The 23,205-nt window shown below is 44.5% G+C and overlaps 1 protein-coding gene across 17 annotated transcripts in view; it reads right to left on the reverse strand.

The window, feature by feature from the left end:
- Positions 1-634: 634 nt before the first annotated feature.
- The window catches only part of BBX (BBX high mobility group box domain containing), a 145,779-nt gene continuing 123,208 nt past the window's right edge, over positions 635-23,205 (reverse strand). For 14 of the 17 annotated variants that reach the window (XM_037378245.1, XM_037378249.1, XM_037378242.1 and 11 more), the window contains 4 exons: positions 20,036-20,125; positions 12,471-12,668; positions 11,620-11,812; positions 635-8,765 (listed from right to left, as the gene is read on the reverse strand). In XM_037378245.1, the coding sequence (XP_037234142.1) occupies positions 8,678-8,765; positions 11,620-11,812; positions 12,471-12,668; positions 20,036-20,125 (569 nt within the window). In that variant the 3' untranslated portion in view covers positions 635-8,677. The remainder of the gene's footprint in view (positions 8,766-11,619; positions 11,813-12,470; positions 12,669-20,035; positions 20,126-23,205) is intronic. The other 3 variants (XM_037378247.1, XM_037378236.1, XM_037378235.1) reach the window with 1 other exon arrangement.

The following is a 23,205-nucleotide window of genomic DNA, read 5'->3' on the forward strand; positions in this document are numbered from 1 at the left end:
GGCCACGTCCCTGATCTGAAGATGTACTCCAAACACTTCTTTTGGATCAGGAGGACATCTCCCAAGGACTCGATTCCACCCCCCCCCCCCCCCCCTTTTTTTTTTCCTGAAACTGGATGTTGTTTGATGGCAACACTGGTCTGCTTAGTGTGCAAACCACAAAACCACAACAAACACACCTGACACTCGCGATGGTTCCACTCCAGATCCAAACACTAAGCAAAACAAACAAAACCAACACAATGCTACAGAGGGGATTAAAGCAGAAGGTGTTCTCATTCAGAGAATTACAGTTCGGTGCTAAACCTGACATTCTGACTCAACCGGTTTGATTCTGGGGTGTACTTCAACCAGTTCCTCGTGTTTCATGGGCTGATGAATAGGTTGAAGTGCTGCTCGGCACGGAATGAACTTTTTGTATCGCTTTATGTAGGCTGGATCTTCAAGTGGGGCTGAGCGCGCTGCATCTCGCGCTAGCTTGCTGCTGCTGAAGATCTCCTCCTTTCGGAAAGGAGCCAAGGAAGCCTAGCTGAAGTCTAGAGTACGTTTTAGATACATTAGAGCTCAATTTCTTACTGCTGCTGTGCCAAGAACAGTCCACAAAAAGAAGATGACACTGAATAGATGGTAGGCGTTATATCTTACAGGTTTTATTTCTGAAAACAAAACAAAACAGAACTTTGCAGCAGATATAGGAACGCATCTTGTATTTTGTTACAAAGTGCTAGTGTCCTACTGAAGAACCAACAGCTTCACAAGCTGGTATATAGCATGGTTAGGGTATGCTCAAGTATACTTTGTGTCTCACTTAACATTGTCACATTGTAGGGAAAAAAAAAAAAAGAAAAGAAAATAACCTATTTGAAAGCGGGGTTGGCTGCATGTTAAATAACTCCGGGATGAACAATGGAAAGGACCCAGCAAACGGTACCAAGGGGAGAACATCAGCATGCCTGCCAGAAGCACGGCACTCGAGGAGAAGGAGGAGGATGCCTTTCCACCCCGTGTTTTTCCAAAATATTAATGGAAATGTATCTTACCTGACAATTAAGAAAGTGTCAGTGCAATGCCACGCAGCTGCAGGAAGCAATGTGAGCTGGCTATGAAGCACACCTAGATGCACCAAGAGTCAGGGAATTCAGCGGGTCTTTTGTTGGAAGAACAAAATGACAGCAGATGGGAAAAGATGGGAGTTCGAGGAATCGAGATGACTGTCCTAAGGTAATTCAGTAATGAAAAAAAGCCAGCATAGTGACTTCAATGTCCCTGACTGGGCATACTATACTGAAAAAATAGGCATTTCTTAAGATTTTGTCTGTCTTTTTTTGCTCGTGGAAACAGAGCTTTTCTCCTCCTTCCCCAAGTGTGACCTTTATGTGGCCTTTATCGCTGAAGCTCTTCCATTCCTGGCGTTTCTCTGCAGACATACTGACGCATGCCCAGTAACGGCAGTGCACGATTGTACACAGTTCTTCTTTCCTGAGTAAATGGCACACAGTTAAAAAAAAAAACCCAAACCCCAAACAAACCTAAAGGCTTCCCCCTTCTGCTCCTTTTGATTTGGAGACAGTTCTGCTGCCACACAACCAACCAGTGCCTGCTGGCTTCATGAAGTCTCTGCTTGGGTCTTCTGTGGCCAGAAAAATTCACTGTGACCAAGGAGGCTTCAGGCATCCAAGGACAGGTAAAGACAAGATCCCCAACTGCCCAATTTTCAGGCCTCAAGATGGTAAAAAATACGGGCAGAACAGAGTCCTGATTTAAGTTTCCAAAGTAGTCAGGACCTGTAAGTTTAAATATTGACGACCCTTGCCACTTATTTCTAAAAGAGAATCCATTTCTGAGCAAGTTCTCTTAGTGTCCAAGGACTGAAAACACAGCAACAGCTTCTTCACGCGGGATGGTGTGGACTATACACGAGCTTCCCAATTGTGCAAAGATGACAAAATCCAGAAACACAAAGCGGACACCTGGAAGGCTCAGAAGAAAAGGCAAACTTTTCTCCCAGAGCCTAACTGCACGGAGTCCGGGCTCTCTCCGTCCCACGGTCTCCAGCTTTATGCCGATATAAATCCACTGAATTCTGGGGCACTCGCACGGGTCTATGGATCTTTCCAGCAATGTCAACAGGGCTGAATCAGGCTTGGAAGTTTTGAAACTAAAAAATGGAAGCTCCCATAATAGACAACGTGTAAGCAAGCACAAATGGGCAGAAGTTCTTTGCAAAATACGCAACACTCTTTACAGTCCCTGTGGAGAAGCTGAATGGATGAGCTGACAGGGAACTACAGCTCACAGTTCTGAGGCTCCATCTCTGGGGTTTGGCATCTTCCTTTTTTGGGTGGAAAATGAGCTTGTTTCCTTTTAAGTATAAGAAAAGCCAACAAATTCATACTATCTCTAAAACCAAACTCTGCAAATACTGCTAACTCAGTGGTATGTTAAAGTAAACAATCATGTGATAGTAAAGCAGGTGAAGCATCAAAGAAGCTCCATTTGAATAGTATTTATTTGCAATCATTAGTTTTAAATGGGAAACTGTTTACAGGCACACACTAGATAACCAAAATAGAATGAACATAAAGAAATCTATTTAAAGGTCCTTATCAAATATTTTATTAAATATTTTATTCAGTTTTATTATCACAGTTTAACATACTTTAGCATGTTATACACATGACTTAACATGTGCACTTAAAGATATCAAATTAGAGGTTTTTGAAGAAAGTATGACATTCTATAAATGTGCTTATTGACTTACTTTTAACTACACACATCTAAGAAGGCAGTAGCTCTGTTATACCACTGGTGGAGATGAACTATTGTAAGGCATGTTTTCACCAAGCTTTGGAGAGAATAAAGTCAGATACTAGGTCAAAATTCAGTGGAATTATGTGCGAGAATGAAAGTTGCAGGACTGGGCTCTAGGAAGAAAGATCATGGCAAATCAGTTGTGTTAAAACTATGAACAGATACTGGTTATTAAAAGCAAGCACTGCTGAGAAAGAAGGTTTGCGCAGCATCTAGGTTAGCAGGAACTGTGGGGTGGTGGTTTTTTTCAGGTGTGATTTTCACAAATCACACCTTCTGGTGTAATGTGAAGGGAAGAGACAGAAATCTAGCAAGAAAGTTGGAAAACTATCGTCTGAGAAACCTCATGCTGTTTTATCACTGAAGACAGGAACACTTTTGCAGAGAACACGCTGCAAGTCATGGCACTCCGATGTGCGCGTGTGGACGCGTACGTACACACGCATGCAGACACACGCACATACATGCCTCCTCTGCTTCTGTCACCTTCAGAGCCCCAACCGCTGGTTAAGGTATAGCAGTGCATGGGGGAAAACCAGGTTTCAGTTGGAGGGGTGCAAAGAGCAGGTGAGAGCGTGACGTTCAGCAGCCTGGGCAGTTAGCCTGGGCAGCTGTGGGGTTTGCCAGTAGAGTACAGGGTGGGTCTGCTGGTATGTGCTAACAGTCAAGACCCAGAACCTCCAACGTAATTATTTGGAAGAACTCAATAAATGTTAAGCTAATTGCAGTCGTTTTCACGTCACTGAAGGCCCTAGGGTCAGGACGTGCCGCCCCCAGGAACGTCACGCAAGCCCAAGCTTATCGCCAAGAGCGTAGTGGTCCATCACGGGGGCTCTGCACTGTCCCGGTGCAAGCAACAACTCTGGCCCGGCAGTAAGGATGGGTTTCGGTGTAAGCGTAGGTGGGATGCTGAGTGGAGATGTCATGCCAAGTCTTCCTAGATTTCTGCCTTAGAAGAATTACTAGGGGAACATAAAATATACATCCATCTCATAAGCTTCTTCAAGGTTGTCAATTCAGTAGAAAATACCGAGTATATAAATGAATATAATAGTACTTAGGTGAGAGCATAAACCTCACTGTGCCTTTTTATTGGGGACACCGGGGGAGGAGGCAAGTGACTCCTTCACAGCCTAAAATGCACTCGTTCACGGCGCCCAGTGTCCTGAAGTGCCTCAGCATCCTGGCAGCTGTAGGTGACAGTTCCACACTATGTACAAGGTTCGGACGCCCCAAGCATCACAGAACACGGCAAGACACCTAGGAGCTCTACACACTACCCAGCAAGCACGGCAAACGAGCAGTGTCTAATGGGTAACGCACGGTGTACTAGACACAAGCTGCACGGTTACGTTTCCTTGTGAAATCAAACATAAACTTCCAGAAGAAGTTTCAAGAGCAGCGCTTGGCTTACTGCGTCACCTCTGGCAACCACTGAAGCCCAGCGCCCCACCAGCACCGCATTTTACCCAAAATGACCTCACTGACCCAACCAGAGCCAGTGGGCCCGCGTCCCGCAACCCACATGCCTACGGCAGAGGTTGAACAAAAACGCTCCAGCAACACAGTTTGGGCACTGCTGTATATTCAGCCTTTACGCTGCCTGCGCTATAGAAACGCTGCTCTTGGAAAGTGAAGCACACAGCGATATACAAATGGTACCAATGGCTGAAAAGATTACGCAATCAAGCCTGAAAGCAAATGGAAGTCAACAAAAGTAGTCTTTTAGGAGAGGTAGCCATAGTAGACTCAGCATCCAAAAAAAGGGAGTGCACTCACAGGGTCAACGTACATTGTAGTCTCTTGTAGACCCATCATGTTTTTGTTTTTCCCACCTTTTTTTTTTTTTTTCCAGAATGTACACACCCAGGCGCACATGCACACACGCATACACACACATATATACATCTATCGTTTTTTCTAATTCCCCTTTGTTGCCATAACTTTGCCATACTGAAACCAAAGGGCAGCTCTCCTTCCCTCCTCTCTTAGCTGTCCCACGTCTACGACTGTTGCCTTCAGTCTGTTCAGTATTCGTACAGTAGCTAAACAGGCAGTGGAAATTAAAACTGCTTCAATTTAATATCCTGTTCCGAAAGATAGCATCCCAACTATAAGGCAAATCCCCTGCTCTGATATGAGTTCCAGCTCCCTCGGGTTTCCACTCGATACAAACTGCAGAGTGCTCCTCAGCCTCATGCCACAAAGACAGCTTTCACCCAAATAATAAAGACCAAAGCTGGAATTTAAACACCGCAAGTTCACACGCTTCTACCAGTCCCTCGTTCCTGCGCCCCTTTCCGACAACGCTTACCACTTTAATTTCAAAAGTCATGCACCAATGCTATAAAATAGAAACCCAAACTACCAAGAAGTCTCTTGCTCATGACTTTGGAATATTGTATTAGTATAAAAGAGCATTCAGTCATCTTAAATAAATATATTCTATTTCTGAAATCACAGCACATTCAAGGGGTAGTTACTGCCATAAGCAGAGCATTAAGTAATCTCCATAGATGTCTTTTGAATCATAGAATCCTTTAGGTTGGAAAAAGACCTTTAAGATCATTTGAGTTTTGATTGATTTGGTCTAATATTGGAAAACAACCTACTGTGGGGATAAGAATCTGCATCTCAAATGTTGTGCAGAACGTTTTTCCCATATTTGTATACAGTACTACAACAATTAAGAAGACATTAAAGTAATTTTCTCCCAGCTGCTTAGATCTGTAGCTTCGGCTACGACAACATATTTTGTATACCTCAAAACTACATATGAAATATCAAAGATCACTAAATAAATAAAAACCAAGGAAAACTGGGACAGTACTGCATTTTACACTTGAGACAAGATTCCCCCCCTCTCCCATGGATAACTCACAGAGGACAACTACGGTAAATGCTTTTCTTTTTTTTTAAAGAAAGATTTATACACAGGTTCAGATCCAGAAAATAATGTGAAATGCATAAATATCGATAGCTTTAGCTAAGTTAAAATGGGTTCAGTAAAGTATGATACAACATATTCAGAATAAACAAAGCAGAAAAGCATCATATTTTGGTTTGCTTGAGATATACATAAGGTGCAACAATTTCTTCTCTAGAGGCATTTGTGGACAATGTGTTAACGGGTAACAGTGTTTGCTGGTATACTGAAGTACACACAATAGCAATAGATTTTCCAAAATGAAAGCAGCTGAAATTAATAAAAATTAAAACAAAACAAACAAGGAAAAAACCCAACCCCAATACAGTAAGATATTGGTCTGAAATTTTTGTTGTGCTAACAGACTTTGTTACCTGAAAATACTGATACCCCTTCTAGTAGATTCAGGGAAATTTCTAGCTACTCAAATCAAGACGTCACTCAGAGAACCAACAAAGGCAAATGCCTAGTGAACTATAAAGCTTTGCAGGATTTCTGCTACTCTCAGTGCCTAATCGCTTAAAAATTAAGCATATCTACAAAAAGGTTTGTAAGTATCTGAAAACAGTCATATCCAGTAAACTGACCCAACCCTACCCCCTCTCTAAGGGAAAGTCAAGGAAAAGCAGATCAAGTAAGATATTAATTCATATAGAAAAAAGTAATTTTCTGTTTCTTTTAAAAAAGGTACCATTAATATACAGAAATATCTTCAGGAACAATATTGAAATTTAAATCGAGGAAGGATGGGGTGCTTTGACAAAAATATATCTACTCTAAAGGTTTTCTAGAGAAATAAGTTAGTACCATTGTCAACGTGAACGGCCTGCACTGTAACGTATTTGGATTTCAGCTAATTATAAAGTGGTCCAAAACTCCAACAGCCACCTTGCTGTGACCCAACAGTTTTAAGTCTTTTTAAGTTTTTCCTGTCTTGTTAAAATAACTTATAAAACTTTACTAAAATCTTATTAAAAATACTGCCATAGGCTGCAATGGCATTCTAGGGGCTCTTAGTCATATATTCACCTGAATTTTTAAAAAGCCTTTTCACTGACTCATTGGCTCGTAAATTTTGTTGTTCGTTTTTGTCGTTGTTCCCTTCTTCCAACACATGCATCCTCGATGGTGCTATTTCAGTGACACTTCCCAGCTACCTGCCTTTCGTCAGACCTTCACTCCTTTGTTACAACTCGTGTGGTATGTTGTATATTGTTTCCTGACACTGAACCAAAGACTTTCGCTTAGCTACAACGATGAAAGGCTAAACCTAGCAAGCGTTAATAGAGTTACTGTCCATATGGCTATTACATCAAATTAGTTACAAAATAACCCCCAAACACATTATCAGTTCAGTCAAGTATAAATAAGAATGCCTGATAGAATGATGTAAACTCGCATCATTTAAAGACTTAATTCAAAGAACTTCAAACTCAATCTAATACTATCAAAAGTTCAGCCGGTATGATGAAGACTAATAGAAAATTATTGCTGGAGTCCAATTTGGTAAATTGTTGTGCTACAATGCAAAAAGTAGGGAAACATCTTGTGCTATTGAAGAAGTACCCTGTCGAATTTGTAGCTTTAGATCAATTAATAGTGATCGTTTTGCATCTATTGGTAGGAATTAATGTTCAGTTGTACAACAGTGTAAGTCAAGATAGCAAAGGTAACAGGCCAAGTGATACACTCCGCCTGCTTCTGGGATGCATTTATGAGAGCAAAACACAAAAATTCGACATAAGCAAGGACAGAAACTGGCAGATGGATCTGTTTGGTAGTCTGAATTCAGTCAAACGTTACTCTTCGGTTGTAGTTTTATCTGTATACAACTCGCCACTTCACCAACGCAAACTGTAATTGGCCCTTTACGCAAATTCTGAAGCTGATTTGGACCATGCATAGTAACTACAACAATGCCAGTGTCTGTAGAATGTAAAAGGTATGTGTATTGGTGTACATGTATATCGAAAAGTCACGGGTTTAGGTTTTTCAGAAAGGTGAAATAATACTAAGGTCACTTTTGAAAAACGCATTTGCAGTACTTTTTTGTTTACAGGAAAGTTTCACCAAGTCGCTCAGATATCTATGCAAAAATAAAGGAACCCTCCAAGGCATGAAAGACAAGTCAATTATCTGCAGTATTTTCTTTTCCATACACCACTCCTTTTTCTAATGCACATCATCCTGGTTATTCAAAGCTAAATTAAAAAGAAACAAACCTAAACGTAGCCTGTCAGAATTTTTCCCAGTAAACTCTACCACTCCGGTGGCAAATATAAAAGTGCAGAACATCTGGACCACGTGGCTGCCCAAACACCGCTAACAATGGTACATCTGTCCAGGCTGCCTTGAGTTCTCTGGAACAGGTTTTAAATTCATTCTACAATATAAACGTAGGCATAACCTATTAATATAAACCATCTTAGAACTTAAATCTTCATGTACAAAAATGACTAAGAATATCTAATAATAACTAGTGCAGTGCGTCAGTGTTTTTGTTGTTGTTGGTTTTTTTTGTTGGTTTTTTTTGTTTTTTTTTTTATTTTCATTTAGAATAACTAGGTATTATACGAAACTAGTTGCCGTACTCTCTGGTTGGTAAAAGAGATGCTGTGTGAGCTAACAGTAAAGGCAGCCTTTTTCACACCAACCACCTATGTACTGTTTAAAAGCCTTCAATAGAAAGCAAGCTCTGGGATCATTCCATTTCTGTTCATTAATAGACAATTAATATCACCCTTCTACATACTGGGTTCCGATTTGAGGACCTGGCCCAAGTTGCTAACGTCTGGCTTCCAGTGAATTCTGGGCCACTCAGAGCAATAAGCACTTGCTTGCAGTCTATAGTTTCCATCATATGGACTGACTAGCTTCCCTTGATAAAAGACAAGGCTAGGATATTAGGTAAAGCACAATGTTTTACAATAAAGTGGAGCTTCACTGGTCAGCGCAGGAAATAAGCACTGGAGCCTGAGACATTTCATTTGGCTGTCCGTCATGTGGGAGAGGCGTGGCCCTCTGACTTCTGCAAAAGAAAAAAAGAAAAGCCACCCATCATTATTTGAAGCACAGGAGGTGCTTTTAGCAGACCAGAAAGGATGGGAAGCGGCGCATGATAGGACTGAACGTCTGACAGCACGGCACCGTCACTGCCCGCTGCCGCAGTGCCCCTACACTGCCGTTACAGCCGCCTGTAGAGGTGTTCCTGCAACAGCAGCACGGCGTCCCGAGGACAACCTGCAACACGATGCAAAGTCAGGCAAAGCCATGGCGCAATGGTGTTTGACTTACACAAACCAAAATGCTCAGCTGACGAGTAAGGCAGGGGCACACAAGGACTGTTACTCATTCTGTAAGGCAGCGGGGCTTCAGCCCGCAGAGGCAGAGTACAGCTCACGCGTGGCAAAAGCAGGTAAATGCACACATCATGGTAACGCGAGCCAGTAGCCAGCTTTTCAACAATACGGAAATCTACTCATCAGCACGGTCGCACACTGCAATTACTCCAGGTTTCATGACTTAACACTTCATCAGCCCAGCACATCTCTCTCATTACTACAGCGGTGTTAATTTACAAATGATCCCCTGGCACAGGGGATCATAAAAATAAACTGCACCAGAATTAACATGCTCTAAATCAACATCAATCACTGTAGCAGATGGACTTGGGAGAGCTCCTCTGCAGCTTGCCTTTTAAAATACATACACAAAGCACGTCACTGCCTGTTACCTAATCTCACAAGTCAGGTTCTATTTTGGTTGCAGTACGTGTCGTTTGCAGCAACGCAAACCTGGGGCTCACTTCTTATTTACACAAGGGCCACTTCTGCTCCCCCTGGCACAGCCAAGGCCCCGGCGGGCGCGGAGGTACCGACGTGCTCTGCAGAACCGGAGGGCAAGGGAGTGAGTGACCTTGGCACAAAACGCAGCTCGGGCTCACAGCTGCATGCTGCACTGGGGCATGCACAAGGTAAATACAGCCAAACAGAAACCTCCGAATGAAAACCACGCTGCTACTTCCAGACAAGCTCTAATTACAGTTAAAAAGGAGTTTGGCTTCCATGGCCCAAGGCTCTGGGAAATTATTTAATAATTAAATTCAGACACTGAAGAAACACATCAAGGAAACCTCTAATGCTGTTGTTCTCCTTTCTGGCTGTTTGCAAATAAAGAAGCGAGTTGCACAAGATAACAAACAGCTGACAGAGTAGAAAACTGAGAAGCCTCTAGTGCATCAGATCCAGGTTTCTGTTTTGATTTCCATTTGCCAAATCTGCAAGATGTGGCTAAGTTCCTACTGACAAAGAGTCCTCTCCTGCTGTCATCTCCCCCCCGGGGGCGATTACAGGCCAGAATTTGCAACAGCTGCTGGACACGTGCCAGTTTGGTGTTTTCAGGCCTGACGGAAGGTGCTGCATTGCTCTAGCTGTATGGTGAGATGACAACAAGCGGGACTAAGGCAGCCCCAAACAAGAGGCTATGTAAAACATCTCATTTCAGTGGGGAAACAACTGGGAGGACAAGAACTCTTTGAGGAACAAAGAGGGGAAAACCACAGTGAAGCAAATCCTGTTGCTCTTGTGTGATTCTGGTCAGCGTTACTGGAAATCAATGAAACCACAAGGCTGTGAGTGAGGGCAGAGCCTAGCACAGCACTTCCCCAGGTCCCACTTCGTGGCTTCTGACCACAGAAGATGCCAGAAACAAGGTCAGACTTTTGCTGTCTGGATAGCAGACACTTGTTCGGCAATGCTGGGAGGAAGGGCCAGGCTGGCTGCAGTACGAGAACACTTCTGACCCAGAACGGTGCTGCTTAGGCAAGACAACAGCCGCTGCAGGGAAGAGCTAGCAGGCTGGGGCGAGCCCACTGCTTCTGCTAGGGCCCCCGTGCTTCTACGAGCCTTCTGGCGTCTGATGCGCAGCCTCAGCAGGCAGGGCTGGGCTGGCCAATGGGGCCCACGAGACCACCAGTAAACTGAGGCTGTGAACGGTTTCGTCAACCTTAGTCAAGCCTTGTGGAGTTTCTCAGGCAGTCAGCAACCTGCCAAATGCCATCTGCAGAGGCTGTGATGCTTTCAAACTGGCCCAGCATGTCCTCGCTGACTTTCTACTGCAGGGAAGGACGGGGTTTCATCTCCAAGAAGCCGCAGCATCATAAGGACAACACTGGACAATTAGGAGCCAAGGAGGACTTGGTGTGATGGATTTCCTCCCTTTGCACATCCAGCAGGCAGGATCTGACCATGCTGGGCTGATCCAACAGCCCTAAGTAACCTGCACATTCTCCACCTTATCTGTGTGGAGGGTCTACTCAGTAACTGAGAGGACCAACACAAACTAATGTGGCTTTCCACCACCCAGAGTTGCTCTGCCCCATGTCATTCTGCAGGCGCTTTGCCTCCTACACAGCAAAGCACAAGAGCAAAAATAACAAGTTAGCTTCCTTCAGCCATGGTCGACATGAAGGCTTCTTCAGCTGAAGTTACATGAAATTCCCTCCATGGTTTCAGGCCACTGAAAACGGCAGATCAGCATGCAATAGCTATTTAAATCTGCTATTATCTGACAAATAGCATCTCATAATAATTAGAAACCCTCATTCGTTAGGATCTCAAGGAGCACATGAACCTGTTTATAAGCAAAAATAGGTAGGTAAGCCTACCAAGGAGGATCACTTCACTGATGACTGAAATAGATTACACTGTCATTTGGGTGAAGACTTAACACTACTAAGCAAGTGGTGCAAAACAGACATTCATGGAAAGCTGCGGAAGAGGAAACACAGGCCAAATTAAACAGTCTGCAATTCACATGCTTTCCGAACAAGCTGGCTGCCACGTACTATTCACTTAGACAACAAGGGGAAAAACAAACCATACCTGTGTACATTTTCCATGGCTGCTACTTCTGCCAGAGCAGCTAAGCTAAAAAACGCAGACACCGCCGGCATATCTGACGTAATACTATGATTTTCTTCTGTCTCTGCATTTCTGGAGCATTCACCGTTGCAATCTGTTTCTGCACTTGATGTTTTTTGAAGAGTACTTTGTGGCAGCTCTTTTGGCTTCTCCTCTGCAATGAAAGAAACCAAAGTTTGCACATCTAGCCCTTAAATTCACAGCAGCCCATCGATACGCTGACTAGTCTGGTGTTAACCTTTAGGACTTTGATTTCTGCAAGTGTGGTCCGATTCAGGCTGCAGCCTCTTCTGACCCAAGCTATTGGCACAAGCACAGTACTAAGGTTTATGAAGCAGTTTACTGATTTTGCTTTCAACTGCGTTTAGTATTTTAGGTCAGGCAAGAGAGCTTTTGTTTAACAGGAGTCCTGAAAGGTTACTTTAAGCGCAGAGGACTCCTGCAAGGACTGGGGCATTGACCATCCCATTGTGGAATTTATTTTTACATCCTATAAATAGGTGCAGTGTAGTTTCTTCGCTGGCTGGAAACAAACTATGAAAGGTAACCATTTTCCATTTCTCTCAGTATGAGTCCTTAGTTCTTAAGAGAGAAGTACCCACAGTGAGGACAGATTTGGGCATTCCAGCAAAAGAAGTTGGCCATCACAGACTCAGTGATTTCCCAGTTGATTAATACCTGTATTTTACAGAATGACCTAAGCAGGTATGAAAACAAGCTAACTGAGAACTACTTCCCTGACCGGCTGCTTGCAGTCCCAAACCTTCTCCAAACATTCAGTTTTAACAAAATTTAAACGCCAATTTCCTTACCCAGCGTCCCTCCTGCTGGTGACACTCGACCATCTGCTGTTCGGACAAGATGTGTGATCTTAGTTTTCCTTGCTTTCCTTTTCTGGCTGCCAACTAAAGGTTCATGCATCATTGCTGGCTCTGGAGTGTTTAGGGCAGATAGAGAAATTTTATTCTTCCAGGCAGACTCGCTGGAATTTCTGTCTTCTGAGAGTATGGCTGAAAGAGGATAAAAACACCATTTCACATATCGAGTAAGTCAGCTACTAGCTACACTCATTTACCATTTTGCATCTATCTGCATAAAGCCTTCCCTCACAGGTACTTGGAGCATAACCCACAGTAAGGTATGTTCCGAATGCTGCCGATGTTTGCAGGGCAACAGTAGCATCAGCTCTTAAAGGTATCCTGGAAGGTTCAAGTTTCTAATATTTGCAAAGAAAACTGTGAGATGGGCAGTAGCACTTTGATGGCAGCCGGGTATCAAACAATCTGTATAAAACACTCTGCAACAGAAGATGCCAGCAAGTAGCTAAGCGATGAAATGTATTTAAGGAACAATAATGGTCCCCGTGTAAGCTTATCTTAGCTCACAGACGGACCCACAAGCAGGATTCAGGAATTCCTGACTAAACCCCAATCCTTCCTCTGTAGTCACTCTACATCGTCTCCTCCAAGCAGAGGGAAACACTGCCTTTTACAAAAGAACAAGCCTTAAAAAAAACACCCAAAAGGCAGCAAATATAAAAGCAGAGCTGGATCACAGCTGAAGACAAGAATGCTAAAAAAAGAAAGTAAACATAGGATAAAATACCACGATGAAAACATTGCCTACATAAAGTCAGAGAGGGAGAGAGGAACAGTTTCAAATCATTCTCAGCAAGTACCAGTGTTGGCATTTCCAAGTCACCTTCTTCCCTGAACTGGAACTCTATCACAAATTTTCACCTGAACAGTCACTTTGATCTTGTTCATGAAGAAATTGGTTGGACAGCAACCACAAAATGTATTTAAGCTTCCAAAGTCTGAAATCAGCGCGCAGTTGCCAATCCTTTGTAATTTCTATTGACTTAATAAGCCATTCCGCTGATACCGTAGGGTATCACTAGTCCATAAATTCCATCTGTGATGTCTTTTTTCCTCGTGTGATAAAAGTACTCTGAGACCTACCCCATCTGCGGCCACTGTGAGCTAGGGTTAGAAGGAGACTACAGGGAGCAAGGGGAATGCCTAGGTAATTTCTTACATATGGCCGTCTAACCTGCTTTGAAATTGGGAGCGCTTGTAGCATCTGCACCAAGCCCTTGGGGTGTTTTTTCCCAGTACATTGCCATCCTGAATGATTCCCCATTTCTTCCTAAATGCCTGCCTCTCATCTCCCCCGCTACGTTTACAACTCATTTCCTTCACTACCCATCAGGTTACGCCCCATCTCTTTGCAACAGTCCCTTACATATTTCACAGCTGTTACTGTGCCTACAGTTAGCCTTCTCTTCCCCACAACTCCATCCAATCCTTCCTTCCGTTTTGAAGATATGTTTAAGACCCATTTGCTCCCTTCCTGAGTTGAAGGACCAGCAAAAATTACACGCACAACACTCAAGATGCAATTGCAACAACTGCTCTTTCAGGAGGGCTAAGCCCTGAAGGAGACCAGCCGCCGACGCCGAGCGTGGCTGCATCCCACCCGACCCCACAGACCATGCCCAACAGCCAAGCGGTTTGCAGGGACACCTCCCTCTTTCATTTTAACGTGTATTTACCGTTTATCTATTACTTGTTTTGTAGATGTAATGAGCTTCCTATTCAGAGATATGGTTAACATAACCTCCACCTTTTGCTAGGTTCTTTATCTGTTACACGTGCGAGGATGGGGACTGGATGTAGAGTACGGCTGGAACATGTTTCACCTCGCTAGCTGTTGCCCTGTGCCCTTTTCTTTTAAGCAAGAAGGGACTTTTTAATGTTTTATGGCACAAGAATACAATCAGGTCTAGTACATAAGCATAAAAACATTTGGAAACGTTCCAAACTAATTTGCTTATGTTCTTAACTCACTTTCATACCTTCTCTTGTTTAAAACATTGTTGAACGTGTGCATGCTCTTTTATTTTGGAAAAAAGCACCCAGCTCCAATTAGCTTTTCTCAGTGCTTAGCTACAGCTGCTAACCTTTCCAGAGCAGAGTGATGCTGTAAAACTCATTTTCTTTACGGAGAGCAAGAGAAATCACAAGCAAAGATCTTCCCCACAACACTGCAACGCTCAGCAGAAGCACTGATGACTGCACATGTGACTTTCAAGTAACTCAACTGGGCTAATAGGAAGAGGTTCAGACAAGCTCACTGCACTGACTGGGGCCAAAATCTTAATTGGAATGCATACTTAAATGGGCAGCTTTCTCTCCAGATTTCTTATTTGGGAATTCATAAGCGTTGATTATGTATTAATGTAGTGGTTTGGTTGCAGTCCAATGCCATTTGTTCATTCTGATTCGAGGATTTGCTCTAATGAGACAGTACTTTGACAGCACTGTTTAATTCTAGTCTGATTGAGTTTATAATGGCTTTAACCTTAGTAATACAACTCTTTTTTGGTTTTTTCCTCACACTTAAGAAAAACACAGAGACATGCTTTCAAACAATAAACAACATATAATAGAAAGCAACCTGATTTGGTATGCTTTTAATTAGGTGTGTTGTGTATTTCAAGCCATGTCAGGTCACTAGAAATTAACTGGATCGGTCAATACGTAAACGGTTCCCTTTCACATTTGTTTTTTTCTCATAGTCTACACGCCAAAAAGCTGAAAAAATTAAAAGGAAGAAAAAACTTTGAGAGGTAAAATAAAAAGAGGCAATAGTTACTGAAGACATAAGAAGGAGTACACGATGTTGGCGTGTCTGACGAAGAAATAGCAGAAGGTGGCTGACAAACTTGGGATGCAGCAAGTATCTTCCGTCTCCATGTTCTAAGGTTTTTCAGTCCTTGAAATGAGACTTGAGAGTCCTCCACTTTTCCCCCCCCCTTCTCTAACTCCAAAGTAAGCTTTTTATCACTTTGTAAGATTGCTGCCATACAGTTTTGAAGAAGGAAGGATTAAAGGTGAATAATGCATGAGTATTTTTGCGGGTGGGTGTGTGGGCGGAGGGTGGGTGTTGAAGGGAAGAGCTTCTTTTTTGTTCTCCAGCAGCCTTAGCGGACGCTGGGATAAGAACACATTTCACTGACTTCTTTACAGACCGTTATTCAAGCAGGCACAAACCCACAAAACCTGACCTGGAGGAAACCACAGAGAGGCTTCACTCGCAGGACCCTTCACCCTGGACTCCAGAGGAGAACGGAGTCTGTGCTTCAACAACTATGTAGCTACCGCAGGTGTCCTCCTGCACGGGGAAGGAGCACCCCACTGCTTCAGCTGACAGAGGTACAGCCGTACAGGTGCTCCAAACCAGCCCTTGGTTTGCTGTGCCACAAGGACAGAGCTGAACAAGTTTTATTCCCTGTATTTTTCTTTAATAATTTCTTTAATCCATTCCACATCCCTTCTGTTCCCACACAGTCCAGTGTCAAAGAGCTGTCCTGTGCAGAGCTCAGCTCATTTCCAAGGGAATGCTGCCCAGAAATGCCAAGCGGCTCAGCTCCTAGGGTGCAGTCCTGCCAGCAGGTACTTACACGGTCAGTACTCACTGCGCAACGGCAGCACGTGTAGAACCACTGGGCTACTTCTGCACGCAGAGCCGAGCACGGTATGAAGGTGCGGGCCTTCTGGCATGCTTACACCACAGTGACAAAAAGGACTTGGAGAGAAAAACATCTAGAGCTCTGTGTCAGATGGTTTCCTGAGCTAGATTCATTACAGGTTAGCATGGCCAGTTACCCCTGTTCTGCAGGCACATGGAGGGCACGGAGTCTTGTTGCCCCCCATCTTCACAAACAAGAAAAATAAAGTCAATTGGACCCACTCGGCACCCACAGAAGAAGACAAGCTCTTCAGACTGAACCCCAGCAAGACAGATTTACAAGCATTTCTTCAGCAATGCCTATCTGTTACAGGAGAGCGCTGCAGAAGTTAGGCCACACGTTGTGGAGAATGAATGCTCTGCGGGGCTAAGCATGCTGGTGCCAAGAAGGAAGGTGGGCTTAATGCCTTAATGGTCTTTAAAAAGTTAAAAAGGGGAAGCCTAGCAAGGCAGAGCAAAGGTTCAAGTCACCAGTGCCTGGGGAACTGCTTCACCAAGGAACTGATGTCAAGCACGCTCTGACCTACACCCTGGTGGAAATTCCAGCTCTTCTGCCAACGGTGTGCTGCTGCAAGGGCTGGGGACTACCACGCCGAGAGACACCAGCTGACAAAGCAGCAGATGGTCAAGCCAGGTGTATGGAACAGCTGCCTGGATGGGAAGCCCTGCTGCATGAGCCCGTGCTGACCCAGCGCCCTTCCAGCCTGGACACGTGCCAAAGGCAGAGCGGCGCAGAGCTGGCTCCCTCCAGGCTGCAGGCTCCACACAGCAGGGCTTTCTCAGCAGAAAAAAAAGAAGAGAGGGGAAAAAAAAAGAAAAAGGTCATTCTGCTAATTTTCTGTGCTTTCTGTGCTTTCTCAAACATATGTGCTAAGGCTGTACAGCCTGATGTGCAGGTGGGAGAGCTGACGGAGGATCAGCAGCAGGCAGTTAGCTCTGCCAGCCATGGGGCTCCTCCACGCGGCAGCCCGCACCGAGGCCAGCACACATGTTCAGCTTGTCTTCTCCCCTTCTGCTGCGAAGGCCAGCATCGCATCTGGTCGCGACACACACCACGCCAAAGCCCTCAGCACAGCTCACTAGATGTACCTGCAAGGAGCCCACGGTTGTGACCTCCCCCTGGTTATTTGAAGTATCACTTCCCACCAGGAAGCCTTGACGATGTGGCAGAAAATAAATCTCTCAGCCGAGTGGTGCTGAACCTCCCCAAACAGGGATGGGTCCAACTGTACTTCTGTCAGCCTTCCTAAGGAGGTGACATCTCTCTAACAGACTCAGCTGCATTACTGGCTGCACTCTGCTAGGAGCAATGAGGGCTGTGGCATGCCCGCTGGTATTTTACTGGGCTCCATCTCTCTATAAATACCCACAAATTCGTGCTACAGTGATTCGCACTGGTGATGCTATGGATGATGTTATCAAGCAGAGTCAAAATTCACTCAGATACTCACACCACACCCAGACAGTATGATCCAGTCACGTCAAAATCTGCCTTTACTGCACTTAATTTTCTTCGTTCAAAACACAGATGCACACAGGCACACACACACACGTTTCAAGTCTACAACACAGGAATTCAGCATGACCTCTGCTGACAGCAAGGCTTCCAAGTGTCTCCTCTCCAGCTGTAAAAAATTCGAGCTGTTCCTCCAGCGAAGTTAACTCCATAAAATCCAAACCCCACACATTATAGACTTTTGACTCACCACGAGTATAGACTCACCACAAAAAGGAGTTGAAATCTTCATTTGCTGTTTGATTCACTAAATCCTTGTATACTGGAATTGCAATGAAGATGCTAGGATTCTCAGCTTGAATATTGCAGTATATAAGACAGTGGGGTCAAAGTGTTCCGGGCCCTGCTGCCTCAGAAGTCACGCAAGGATGAAGTTAAGCAGGCAGCACATGCTGGCGAGGCTGCGTGCTGCCGGCCAAGGCCATACCCGCGCTGCACTTCGCTGAGCAACACTTGGCTTTCAGTGTCACTACATGGGGCACTTAAAAGCAGGCAAGACCCCAGATTTTTTTCCCCTTTTGTATCTCAGAGAAAACGCAGTCCCCCACCAATACATTTATCCACTGTCTTTCCTTTGATGACTTCTACGTGGGCTGCTTAAGACTGGTAAGTTCCTCGAGTTGTTGCTTTAGTCTTGGGAGGAACTGGGCAAACTGGCCCTACTCCAGCAAATGCACAGCCACAGCTTAAATGTTTAGACACGATGACATTATTCACATGCTTAACTTCCAAGGACATGCCTCTGTTGTGCTGGAACAAGGCCAGGGTACTCAACACTTGCCAGGCTGGAATCTTTGATCATAGTGCACACTTCATATCAAAACAGGCTGGTTTCTTTTAATCCAATGGAGGTTTTGATGTTTTGTTTAGCCACATTTTAAATCTGCAGATTTTAAGATATTTACATTTTTTTACTCTATTGTGTCTTAAACACTTTCTGTTTCTTTTCCCCACAGGAGAATTTAAACACCCATTTTTCTTGGTAATTTGTCTACACAGTCTATTAATAATTCAGGAAAAAGAATCTGAATGGCACCCAATGAAAGCTATGTTAATGTACGATGCCTTTTTCACACCAGCATGGAAGCAAGATAGTTACTTCTCACAAGCGACTCCCACAACATGTTTGTTGTACAAATACAACGAAACAGAGCAAGTGATTTCAAAGTATTTGCACCAGTGAATGCAGCAGAGATGGCAGAGACTGTGTGGGAAAACAGTGCATGTGCACCACAGAGGACAGAAAACACAGCATCAGGAAAGGAGGGGAAATAACATGGCCAAGCCTTGGGGGAAGACATTAAGCATAAAGGCAGCTGGGGGAACTGGCCACGGGGATAGCCATTTATTATCTTAGAGACAGGTATGGATAGGGGGAAAAAAAAATAAAAGGAAGAAATGCATGGAGCTACCCAGTAAGCAGAACCAGAGGGGCTCTTCTACACCACAGGGATGATGTGGAAGACAGCTCCACTGTGGAAGGACTAAGGAACAGCTTGGGAATCATTTGGATAGTGTGGACAGCGTGAATACAAGCCAAAAAAACCCCAACAAAACAAAGACGGGGGGGGCCCCAGGGAAGCAGGTTAAGCTATAAACACATACATACTGTACACTTGAAAATGCCCCCCAGAGCTGTGAACATGTAGGTATGCAGGACCACAGTACTGCAACAAGAAAAGTCTCTGGAAAGCTACCAGCAGGACAGCGGGCAGAGCAAGTCCATTCAGCACGTAACTTAAAAAACTGTCAGCTGTCTTCAATCTGAGGCAAGCAGCCAGCTGGTTACAATTTCTGCAGAGCGAGGGTTGGTTTACATTAGTATTTCTGAGATCTGGTGCAGAAACAAGCTCTTGCATCTTGATCGGCTGCAATCTGCAAAGTTCTACGCGGTGGGAAATCACAAGGAGAGGAGACAGGGACAGGGATAACTCTCTGGCAAAGGGATAACTAACACGGTCTCTGATACAGAAGGGATGAAGGTATGAGCAACCAAAGGATTAAAGAGCTATGAGAGCTGTGGAGGATGAAAGAGTTCAGGGCTAACTGCAGAACTGCCCTTGCTTTGTCAGCTCTGCTGCATGGCGTCTGGAGCAGGGAAACTGTAATTAAGGGAGATGCCAATTAAAAAAAAACCAGCATCATACTTAAATATGGTAATATGATCAACTGGAGCCAGGAGCTAATGGAATCAAAGCAGACAGGGAAATAAGGGACCAAAGCAACCACAGACTAGAGAGCTGAGTAGTCTCTGTCTAGAAGCATTTCCCCGAGACTGATTTGAGAGAGAAGGCGGCCCAAAACCTTAACTAAGTAATGCACCAGTACCTGTGTCCGGAACATTAAGCTTCTCCTTTCTGTGCTTATATTTGCTGACAATTTTGTGGAATAAGTTCTTTTTCTGAGACTGGCATGAACCTACAGACAACATTAATAATACACACTTTTAATCAGCAGTTTTAAAAAGAGTACAACAGTCACAGTTCGTACTATATTAACCTCCCCTTCCACTAACACAGGGTGGCATTTCATGGGGAAGCACAAAGCCTGACCCCCCTGCCAGAAGGGGCTCTGGAGGCTTTCAGCAGGCTGTACTTCAACCCACCAGCTCCCAGGGCTTAAGTGCATACAAAGCATTTTGGAGAATCGTGACCTTAGGAAAGCTTAGCCATAGAGCACAACAAGGCTTTGCTTGGTTGTTTAAAGATATGCTCTCTTTTGCAACAGGTGCTGGGTTTGGCTGGAATGGAATAAACTTTCCTCCCAGCAGCCTGGATGGTGCTGTGTTCTAGAGCAGTGACCAGAACAGTGCTGGTGACACACCAATGTCGCCGTTACTGCTGAACAGTGTTCACAGCATCGTCATCTCTCCTCCTCTGCCACCCCAGCCAGTAGGCTGAGGGTGTGCAAGAGGTTGGGGACACAAACACGTAGCTGAACAGCTGGCCCACACTGATCAAGAGGTACTTCATACCACGTAATGTCATGCTCAGCAATATAACTGGGGGGAGAGTATTTTGCAAAGGACTCATTGCTCATGCTGGGTGTGAATTCGGTGGTGGTGAGTGCTTTCACATCACTTGTGTGCGTGTCGTCCCTTCCTTCTCTCATGAAACAGTCTTTACCTTGGCCCATGAGGTTTTTTCCCTTTTTCCCTTCCAGTCCTCTTCCTCATCCCACCGGGGGAGAGCAAGCAAGTGACAGGGTGGGGACCTACCTACCAGGCAGGGCCAGCCCTGCACAGGATGGCAGCTACCTTTGCCTTTTTGGTGACCAGGAATGAATTTATACTAACTGCAGAAGTAAAAGCTCCAGGGAGACGAAGGTGAAGTTATGCCCAGCTTGTAGTGTCTTTCCTACTTTGATAGCAGACTCTTTACTACTAGTAGTCAGAAGACATCTTATGTGACATCGGACCACAAAGTATGCCACTAGTAGAGGTCATCAACCGGCTATCCTTTGTCTCACTAACGGAGTAAACAGCGGTACAACAGCAACACAGACATACCAGACCACAGATACAGCTCAGGCATAACCTCTACACTGCAACGTTGTTTCTATGGAGTTACTTTTCAGAAACTGCACTTCAAAATCCTATCTCCAAAGACATAGCAGGCAAGCAAATCTTCAGGCTAGCTCAGAACAGACTGGCCCAAACATGAAAAAATGTTTGAAAAAATGAAATGCCCTGCAGGTGACGAGGCGGCTTATAGCCTAACAAGAGGGTGTCCGTCCCATCTGCGGCTGACTCGGAACAGAATTCTACCCACCACGAATACCAGCCTCCTCCGCTCCTCCTCATCCTTAAGAGGAACCAGACACACACGTCGGCTACTGAGAGACACAACCAGAACTGTGTAGTGACACGCGATCACACAACTGCCCTTGGCCATCGCTGACTATATGCAGGCGAAGGAGAAAAGCGTGCAGCGCATGGAAGAAGGACCTAGTCTTACAAGGTGAAAACCATTTCAGAGACACAAGGCTGTTAGAATAGTGAAAATTACTGAGAGAAAGCTAAAATGCAGCCAGAATCAGGCACGGAAACCCTAGGGTTTTGTACATGTTGGTTTTGTGACTCACTGATGCTTAGTTTTTACTACTGAAGAAATCAAAACTCTGGGAAAACATTAATAATCTAGAAGTCAAACAACAAACCAACTGAAGTCCAAGCAAGACACCACCTTAGGCAAAATTGTCTTGACTCTGAATTGCTTCACTAGAACTCGTACAGCAAATATCGGAGAGTCCAACAGAAGGGGCTACATTCACTCAAACTGATTCAAATGTCATTCTGCAAATTTTACAATAGCTTCACGAGTATCGCAGAGTTGGATAAGCAGTCTAGTGTCAGTGCAAGAAAAATGCAAAACAAGGAATGAAAAAGCTCAGGCCGGTTAAGGGAAAGCATAAGTGAAAAAACTGAGCTTTCCTGAAGACTAAGGTCAAACACTTCATCCACATCAAGAGAGACAAGCCTTCCCACAACAGTTCCACAAGAAGAGAGAGGTACATAACTAGATGAGTCTTACAACTTTTTTTTTTTTTTAATTAACAAATCAGTGATTTTTTGCAGGTGTTTGGGATAACCGACAGGTTACACAGTAGCACAGAAGTCTCCATTTCTACAGCTCGACCAGCACCCTATAGACTTTATCAATCAGTATCACAGGCTGCCAGCCAACCCTTAGCAGAACAGCTGAGCTGAAAAACTCACAAAAAAGATGACAAGCACTGCATGTAGAAGGAAACCCGTGTCTTTCATCTCTTCTCTACCATCCAAGGCACATTTGTCATAAGCTTGTAGCTGCAACATGTAGGGTACTCCGGGGCACATGCCACTTGCATGTACAATTTTGATCCCAAATGGAAAATCACAGGACATTGACTTCAGTAGGATCAAAAGAGAAGCTGCCTTTTCACAAGGAAACTTCCAGCTTCCTTCCCGTCTAGCTGTCACTGCTGTGAGACGGTGCCCGTTGACACCTGAATGCCCTCTGGCCACAAATGCAGAGAAAGGGAAGATGGGCTAAGAGCTCAATAGGTCACCATGTCACTCGGCCCTGAGGATGTAACTTCTGATTCCATAAGAAATGTCATCCACAGTCCCTGCCCCAACTGCTGAGCGTGAGCTAGAGGATATGCTCACTGTCCCTGTGAAAAGCCAAATTACAATCACGCTTACACGTACAAATTGTCTAGTAATCACTGAACAGACTGTCTGGTGGGTCTCTGGAAGTGGCCACATCCCATCCTGCCTTTAGATGAAGGTCTAAGCCAAGGAGCTGCCAAACACAGCATCTTTGCATGGCATATTCAGGTATGAAAAGCAGAGCTTTTCTTTTAATAGCAATTAACTGAACTAAACCAATATGGAGAAGGCAAAATATAGTCTGGACCGGGCAGGACACCTGGAGGTAGGGCAGGGTGAACAAGGGGCCATTCCTGAGGCCACAGGCTGGTTTTGGCTGGGACTGAGCTAACATCCCTGGTCCAGG

The sequence above is a fragment of the Falco rusticolus genome, chromosome 2 (assembly GCF_015220075.1).
Source record: "Falco rusticolus isolate bFalRus1 chromosome 2, bFalRus1.pri, whole genome shotgun sequence".
In the NCBI taxonomy this organism is placed as follows: Eukaryota; Metazoa; Chordata; class Aves; order Falconiformes; family Falconidae; genus Falco; species Falco rusticolus.